Raw genomic sequence first — 9000 nt, 5'->3', positions numbered from 1 at the left:
TCCAATAAGTCATTTCCGTTAAATTTAACAGATTCCGTCACCTTTACAATTTAGTTCAAAGCATGAGGTATCGTGTTGTATATTTTGAAACCATAGGAGGCTTTTCTGTGTATTAGACTTACCACATGGAGCTTTTTTATTTTTTACCCTTATGATTATGGGGCGAATTCAACACTTATCTAGTCTTATTACAAAGTCAAAAGAACAAAAAAAAAAGCGTCAAATAATTTGAGCATCCAAGTAAAATGTAATTGACAATGGATTCAGACGTATATGATCTTTATTTTTGTCTTAAATTACTTCGAACTCTTTGGCCTATGTATGTGTGATTTTGTCCTTTGACAAAGAAATCCAAAGAAAATAGTGTATGCAATTCTTGCTTCAAATTCATGTAAAATTTATGCTTCATTGATATTACAATATATTACATATGCTTTTTCTTGAGTTTTGTATTTTAGCATTTGTGCCTGCTTTCTTTGATTGATTGCTTACACCAATGCTCCACAAAGCATATCATGTCATGTTCTTACTGTTGCTCTTCTTCGTTTCTGTTGCTATCATCTTTTCGACAAAGCCAACTACGATTAAAAAAAAAAAAAAAGGAAGAAGAAGGAGGAGAAAACGATCATATGCTTTATTGAAAATTTTGCAAAAGATCCATGATATCATCTCTAATTTCACCTGTACCCCATTACATGCTTCCATAAAAATAAAAATAATAAGAAATTTATAAAAGGACTAAAATAGTAAAATTCCAACTTGTAAATTGTCACCTGCAAGTCTGCAACTATTTTCGTGGAGGTCCCAAGTCCAAAACCGTTAAACTGGAAGCTTTCTGATCACAAAACTATTACGGGTCAAGTAATATTAAATGAAAACCTAAGGGGGTAAACTGAAAATACACCCTTTCTTCCACCAGCGACCGTACACTGTATACCTCTCTGTCTCTCTCCTCTCTCTCAGCGTCAAAAATTCCTTGTTTTAGCTGTTGTATACGCTGTGTCATATTCTTCTGAAGACAATCAATAAATCCCGCTAAAATCCCACAATAATTTATCCCCTCTGGCGTCTACACAAGAAAAAGTGAAGTATTTTAGCCTTTGCGTCTAAAATCTCGCTAGTCCATGGGTTGTTCGTCTTCGCTGCCAGGTGATTAAAGTTGGAATTTTTATTCAACCCATCCTTGGTTTTAATTCTTTGATTCCCTAACCCTATGTTAAACCCTTTTCCCTTTTTTTCCATTTTTTGATCTTTTGAAAATATTCTTCAATTTCTCTGAGCTGAATATTCTGTTATTGATTCTTATAAATGTCCCATCGCCCTTATGTCCATCCTGGTAGGCTCAATTTGACTTGATTCGGCTCCTTTTTGTTGTTATTGGGCTCTAATTTAGTAACCCTTTTGATAATTTTCTTGATATTTATTGATTTCTTCCGCGGTGGCACCTTTTTCTCGTCTGTTGTTGGTATACTTTATTTCTTGAGTTCTTTTTTTTTTTTTAATTTTGTTCCCAATTCGACAGATAGGAATTCGGGTCGGTTGGGTGGACTTAATCCGGAAAATGGTAGTGCAAATGATGCTAAAAACCTCCGTGTGAAGGTATATTTGTATGATTAATTTTTGAATTGTTGCTATTTTTTTTTTTTACTGCCTGAACATATTCTTAGTTAGGTTAGTTAAAAGGAGTAATAATGCTTTCTTGCACTATTTTACACAAGAAACAATCTTTTTGCTTTTTGCATGTAAATGATACGAGGTTTTGGAGCCAACAGTGAATGCTGCAGCAAATAGTAAATTAAGATTTTTTTGGGGTGTTTATGCTTAATATATTACGTTGGACCGGCTGAAAGTTGTATTTGAGCTTTTTGGAGATACTTGTTTGATATGTTTTACTGATACTGGACGGAAGCTGATTTTGTTATCACCTTGTTTTTGATAACACATAAGTTCCTGTAGCAGTGGCTCTGTGCGCAGGGGTGATTTGAGGTTGTATGTATGCACCTTTTTGTACGGCGGAAAAAATTGTAAAAGAAAATCATTTCCTGTTTGTAGTGTATGGGCATGGTAGTGCATTCACTACTGAATGCATCATCTCCTAGGCTATTATCCGTGGCTTGTGAAGATCCCCAATGTGGTTCTTTTTCTCAGCAGTTGCTACACTGTGTTTAATGTGTATTGACTACCAAGCTGAGAAGCCTTCATTTAACTCGGTTAAGGTGAAGCCTGAAGACACCAAACTACCCTTGTCCTCATGGAACTGCTTTGGTTATTTGGTGAATGAAAGTCTCAAGGACTGCAGGAAAAATTTAGAGCCATGATTTTTGGATGCTGAAGACTCTGATCCATTCATCCTTTTAGGCCTTTTTGTCATCTGGTAGACACTAGTCAATTTGCATGATTAATGTGTGCATTATGAGATGGATATCTAGGTTTAAATTTAGCAATATCTTTCCATGAGGGTTCTACTTGAGGCTGTTTAGTGGTGCTTAGTGCACTTTTTATTAATTGAATTTTGTATTCAAACAAATGGATTTGCGACTAATCCATTATTTCAATAATGTCTGCAGCTGGTGCTGTTAGGTGATTCTGGTGTTGGGAAAAGCTGTATTGTTCTTCGTTTTGTCCGTGGCCAGTTTGATCCAACATCCAAGGTGAAGTTAGTGGTCTAGTGATTGAATAAAATTTTCTTGTTTTAGACATCTTCAATACTTATCTGACCTTCTACGATATTTATATGGTCTACAATTTTACTTATGGTTGTTGTTTTTATTTGATTATAGGTAACTATTGGAGCTTCATTCTTGTCTCAGACTATAGCTTTGCAGGATTCTACCACTGTTAAGTTTGAAATATGGGATACTGCTGGTCAAGAGAGGTCTGCCAAGTTTCATAATCTGGGACCCTTTCTTTTGATGCCACTGATTTTGTGGACGGAGCCTCTCCGCATCGCTTGTTTTTTGGTAACATGTATTTCCTAATATAGAGCCCTAATTTTGTTTGTCTGTTGTTCGTTCTTTAGATATGCAGCACTGGCACCACTGTATTACCGAGGTGCTGCAGTGGCAGTTGTTGTGTATGACATCACTAGTCCTGAAACATTTGCCAAAGCACAGTATTGGGTCAAGGTATATCGCATTGTGGTGGACAAGTTACTTTTATTGATTGCTTTTCTACAGTATGGCATGTTGTGAGGCTTTGTTGCTGTTTTGCTTGGTGTTTTTCTTTTTGGGTGATGAAGAAAAAATTGCAGTCTTTACAGGCTTTCCGGATAGTTTTCCTCCTTACCATCTACCTTTTAATCCTTCCTTTTTTTTGCTTTTTTTTCCCTTTATTTCGTTTTCCTCTCTCTTCATGCACTGGGAAGTTTTAGATAACTATGACATAGTTTTCTCCTTTTTCTTCTATTTTCTTTCTCATTGCCATTTTGGTTACATCTTTAAAGACCTGCAAGTGCAAGAGGAGCTTGCTCCACGTCAATTTATTGTGATGCTTGATGCTGTAGGGAAATTATGAGTAGAAGAGCTCACAATAGGTTTTTTAGGTGTATATGAACGTTAGGACTTATGAATTCAGTGTTCATCCTAATAACTTTATATTAAATTTACAGCCTCGATCTTGCTCATTTTACTTTTCCTTGGAATACTATTTCTATTCTCCGCATAATTTACAGATGCTGATCTAAAAATTTAACAATATAATCGTAGATATGCGCATGATTACTTGTCAACTTACTAAATGATTAGAGTCTCTCTCTATAGTCAGTTCTAGCCCCGCACAAGCACCAATTGTAATTAATCTTTAGTCCTAATGAAGCCTTTGTGTGTCTATTTTCTGGATCTGTATAGATTATGTTTATCCTTCTGTACACTGTCAGCCTTTAGTAATGCTATCATGATTTTACAACTAACATTTGATGTGTATGATCTCCAAATGTCATTAACTCCTATTAGAGCATGTTAGATGTGGAATCTGTAGTAATTTTAGATTCGGCAAACGAATGATCGTGATGTACGTTAACATAACTTTTCGAGCTTACTTTTTCATGGCAATGTGGAAATGTAATCAGATGCTTTCTTATATTAGGAGTTTATGTGTTCTTCTTTTTTTGCCTAGGAACTACAAAAACATGGGAGCCCCGGGATGATCATGGCATTGGTAGGTAACAAAGCTGATCTCCAAGAAAAACGAGAAGTGTCAGCTCAAGTAAGCATCATATACCTCTTTACCCGTACTCTTATCTCCAACAATTCAGCGTCATTTACACATTGATGTACCCTGTTCACTTTTGAAGGATGGAATGGAGTATGCGGAGAAGAATGGGATGTTTTTCATTGAGACATCTGCCAAGACAGCAGATAACATAAACCAGTTATTTGAGGTATATTCTAATTCGCTTTTCATCTGAGATGCCTGAATTTGCCATTTTATTCACTGCCATTGCTTATAGCTTGTAATGCTTCTTATACAATTAAATAAGAAGTTGTGGAACACTTTACCCTGTGGTGGGTCGCACTTGTACCCGTAAATTGAGAATAAAGCAGTTTGAAGACTTCTCCAGGAAGAAAAAAATAACCAATAAAAATAAAACAGTTTCTGAATAATGTATTGTCAGTGTTATATCCAAGCTATGTCTAGGAGCAAGCTGACTTCTGTATGTAGTAAAATGGGATAGAAGCAAAGCATCATACTTGGTAATGTTTGTCGTGTGGGGAGAATCTTTATGAGTCTCCCTTTTTTTTTTTGTTGGGGGGGGGGTAAGCTAATCTTTGCTACTCTGTGGTTGACTTCACCTCAAAATCTGTTCAGATCCTTTGGAGCCTTCTTCATTTGTTCTAAGTGAAAGCTTGTTTGAAATGGTGTGGTGTTACCGGATCATAAGCATGATTGTGCATCGATGACATAATTTTGAAGCAAAATTTTTAGTTTCCCCTCGTTGATGTTTCCATTTTTCAGTTTCTGTTCTTCCCAGAACTTGTTGGCCCCTTGATCTGAAATCTCCATAAACTTTTTATTCTATAGTACCATTTTATGTTTTCCTCCCCCGCCCCCTTCCCTTTTTCTTCCTTCCGGAAGCTATTAGCATCCTAAATATCAGTTATTTGTGCCATGATACACATGGATGGTGGCTTCATCATTAATTGCATGCGACTATGAGAGTCAGATGCTCATGCTAATCTCTTGAAATCATTTCTGCTGGAGATCAATTTATCTTGAGAACTTAAAAGTATTTGCGTTTCATTTTGGGTGTTTTTGACAGGAAATAGCGAAGAGACTCCCGCGGCCACCTGCTTCCTGATTTCCGAAATGTCCTCACACACCACATTTAGAAATTGTGCAATGCAGCTTTGCTACTGTGTGTAATATTGTATGTGTATGTGTATAATAAGATAAGATGATGCATTCTCATTATTGTGTAGTGTGTACTTTTCGGCCAACCGTTTTAACCCCGTGTTTTAGTTAAATTGGGCCGAGCCTGTGTGTTGTGTCTTTAGCTCTGGGGAAGAAATTTACATGTCATGTCTCTGGGAAAAGGTGTGAAAACATTCGAATTGCATATAAATTCAGTCTTTTTTGTTATAAAAAAAAGTGACTAATCAAATGGTAAAAGTAAGTGAATTTTTGGAAAGCAAGAACTTAATTATATTTCAATTTGTATGTGTAACTCAATTTTTGTATATGTATACTAGGTGTTTCTTCGTTTATTTTTCCTATGCAAATTGGTCCAGACCATTAGTTGCTATTGAACTCAATTAAAAAAGAAAAATTTGTTTGTTAGAGTAGTAAGGCAATAATGAATGGTTGATAACTGAAGCTGTGACTTGAAAGTATGAATACAGTTACAAAGTCCAGATTTTCTATTACTTATTATTGTTGACAAAATGACACAAACGCCGACATAGTGCAGATTTTCTTACAATTTAAATGCCAAAATTACCTTCAAATGATCATTTCGTTTTATTTTTATGGAGACGTCTATACAATACAGTTGACTATAAAATCTTTTTATTTTTTTTTTTAAATTTTCAAAAGAACAAATGTTACCATTGTTTAAAGTCGTGAAAATCTACCTAAAAAATGACAAACAAACTCGAAAGTAATAGACAACTCCAAATTACAAAATTTAGTAGGGACCATTAAACAACTCCTATAAAACTCAGTTAGCATTTTTAAAATCATCTCTCATTATTAGGAATTTCCTTTAATAATAGTTGTACGATAATTTAAAATTAATTTAAGAGTAGAAAAAACTGAGAGAATTGAAAAACTAAAAGTTATTCGTGATTACATGAGGGATAATTTTGTCTCTTAGAATATTTGATAGGGTTTTGTGTCATTTCACCAAGTACAAAAAAAAAAAAAAAAAAAAGGACAGAGTGCTTTCGAGCTTTTCTTTTGAAGTGTAACTCATTGCCGTTTGTGGAGGTGCTAAAACTTTTGTTTGTGGATGGCGTAGCCATTGGCTAATGAGAGGCGCGTTAAATAAAATTGAAGTTTGAGATTTGAAATATGAATTCGTTAAATTATTAAATTATTATATATTATATTTAAATTTTTTAGTATATTTTAAATTAAATGATAAGTGAATAATTTATCACTTATTTTTTTAAGCAAATTTTGCCTAAAAAATTCAGTGTCATTTAATTAATTAAGATACAATATTTTTGGTTATTGAACATGTTAAGATTTGAACCCGTTACTTTCAAATATTGAATTAGATTATCAACGCGTCCAAATCAGAAATTAAACTGGATAGTATGTCCTCCAATAGAGTGAAGATTTGAGCAGAACTTTCCTCGTATCTTTGAAGATCCATCCAATTTCCAATGTCCAATTTCCAGCCAACACCTAAAGCTATTAGGCACCACAACTTAAAAGGAAAATGGGATAGATGCAAGAGGCTGCAATTTTTTCTTTTTTTTTTTTTTTGGGGTAAAGAAAAGTTAGGTAAAGGAAAGAGGCCGCGTCTTTGTTTCTGTTGAATAATGGTCTAGTTCCTAGAATACTTTGTACAAGTTTTCTTTAGTCTCTGCAAGTAATAAATGTACCGAATTGATTTCCAACTAGTCTCCCACCTCACATTTTGTTTATTACAATTCTTTCGAGTTACAATCACAAGTTTTTTCTTGGTGCAATGGAGGGCCTACCTTTAACGACTTTATGGAATTAGGGAAATTTGGTCTAAGTTTTCATCTAGAAAGAATAAGGAAAACCAGACCATTTTCTAGTACTCAAAGCTAAGTCCAAGGGAATGATGAAAGAGTTCAAGAATTCGAAGACTGAAGCAATGTGATTAGAGAAAGTTATGTTTAATTTACCCTTTGGTTTATTCCGCTAAATATAAGTAGTTCAATAATTTGATCATGTCTTAACAAATAATAGTTTAAAATAAGCTTGTTTCGGAGACTATTGTCATCAAATTCTTGAGAAACAATCGTGATTCCTCGGATGCTTTAATTTTATCTTTTTAAATTTGAATCAGCTTCTCCCCCCCCCCCCCCACATCCCTCTCTTGCACTTAAAAAAGCTAGATGCAAGAACCAAAAGAAAACAATTGAAACATCTTTAAAAAATTGACTTTAGAAATTTATAACTAACTGATCACAATTGACTGAGGGCAATTCTTTGCTAGATGTAATTAAGCAATAGAGGCTCCGCTTGGATTAGCTGTTTTTGGAGGTGTTTTTTTAAAAACTTTAATGAAAAACTTTTACTGTAGATGTTTTTGGATTGCTTTTAGAGGTATTTTTAAAATATATTTTTGAATATTTTTATAATTTAGAATTTTGTTGAGATTCTTTTTAAATATATACTGGCTCTGTTTCTATATATTAATGTTTATTTATTTATATATATAATATTTTTATTTCAATTTTGTTTTTTAGTATGTATATTATTATATATTTAATATACAAATACAAATATATATATATTAATATACATATTATTAAACAAAATTGATATGTGTATATTTATATAAATATACATAAATATATTTTAAACAAATATTAATATTTATATATAAATACATATATTTATTTCCATTGATATAATATATATAATATACATATTATATTAATATAACTTATATATATAATAAAATATACAAATTGAAATATACATATTAATATATATTAATATACATATTATAAAACAAAGTTGAAATAAATATATTTACATAGTTATATAAATATATAAATATATATATATAGATATATATATATATATATATATATATATATAAGAGTTTTTGCTAAGACACTTGGAAAGTAATTGTAGGAAAGTATCACGGGCAGCTTGTATAAGTTTTGAAATTACCTTTTATCAATTTTTAGCTAAAAGGGCTCACAAAAATGCCTTAAAATGCCAATAATAGTTTGTTTTGATGGAAGGAAAGGCTGGGAAAAGATATAAAATGTTGAACTTTTCTTTCATTTGGACGTTTAAGTTAAGAGCAAAAGAAAAAAAAAATGTAATGAATTAACCAACTTAAAATGCCTTATGCTTCTTCGCTTCCTTTTCTGTCTATAAATGGCCAGAAAATGGAAAGAAAAGCCACTTTTGTTCATTGAAATTTTTCGTAATATCATCTTTACCCATTAAAACAAGCATCTAGTTATTTGAAAAAAAAAAAAGATACAGCCGCGGACGTCCACGTCACCGTATCTTATTGGGAATTCATCCATGTCAGCATGACTGACACGTACTACTGACTACGGCTGAATATTTGGATGGCTTCAAATTAACAAAATCAAAATCACAGCGTTCAATGCAACAACTGTCACAGCGTATTTGACTTGATTTTCAACCTCCTCCTTACGTGTTCTAATCAGCCCAACGAACCTTCCAAGTCAGCAATTGTTATAATTAAGCACCTGTTGACGTGATCTTTAGAGCTTAGATTTTGGGGACGTTAAGAAGACAAGTCGCATGAAACTTAATGCTCAGAGATGTCATGAAGAGAAAAGTCAAAGCAAAATAAAATTCAAATGAAAATCCATA

General features: G+C 33.1%; 1 protein-coding gene across 1 annotated transcript; it reads left to right on the top strand.

Moving 5' to 3' along the window:
• The first annotated feature begins 961 nt into the window (after nucleotides 1-961).
• LOC113761546 (ras-related protein RABF1) lies at nucleotides 962-5536 on the top strand. Its single transcript, XM_027304590.1, has 8 exons — nucleotides 962-1149; nucleotides 1523-1599; nucleotides 2568-2651; nucleotides 2781-2875; nucleotides 3020-3125; nucleotides 4114-4203; nucleotides 4292-4378; nucleotides 5258-5536. Exons 1-8 carry the CDS (start codon nucleotides 1125-1127, stop codon nucleotides 5294-5296), a joined length of 603 nt encoding a protein of 200 aa, XP_027160391.1. The 5' UTR covers nucleotides 962-1124; the 3' UTR covers nucleotides 5297-5536.
• The last annotated feature ends 3464 nt before the right edge of the window (nucleotides 5537-9000 follow it).

The sequence above is a fragment of the Coffea eugenioides genome, chromosome 2 (genome assembly GCF_003713205.1).
Source record: "Coffea eugenioides isolate CCC68of chromosome 2, Ceug_1.0, whole genome shotgun sequence".
Classification (NCBI taxonomy): Eukaryota; Viridiplantae; Streptophyta; class Magnoliopsida; order Gentianales; family Rubiaceae; genus Coffea; species Coffea eugenioides.
Note: the sequence above shows the minus strand (reverse complement) of the source record. Positions and strands in the feature narration are given on the sequence as shown.

Bases quoted from the DNA above. Each gene is read 5' to 3' on its own strand.
- LOC113761546 (XM_027304590.1), top strand. From the start codon at position 1,125: ATGGGTTGTTCGTCTTCGCTGCCAG. The intron at 2,652-2,780 runs GTGAAGTTAGTG...ATTTGATTATAG, and splicing joins AGTTTGATCCAACATCCAAG to GTAACTATTGGAGCTTCATT. The intron at 4,204-4,291 runs GTAAGCATCATA...TCACTTTTGAAG, and splicing joins AACGAGAAGTGTCAGCTCAA to GATGGAATGGAGTATGCGGA.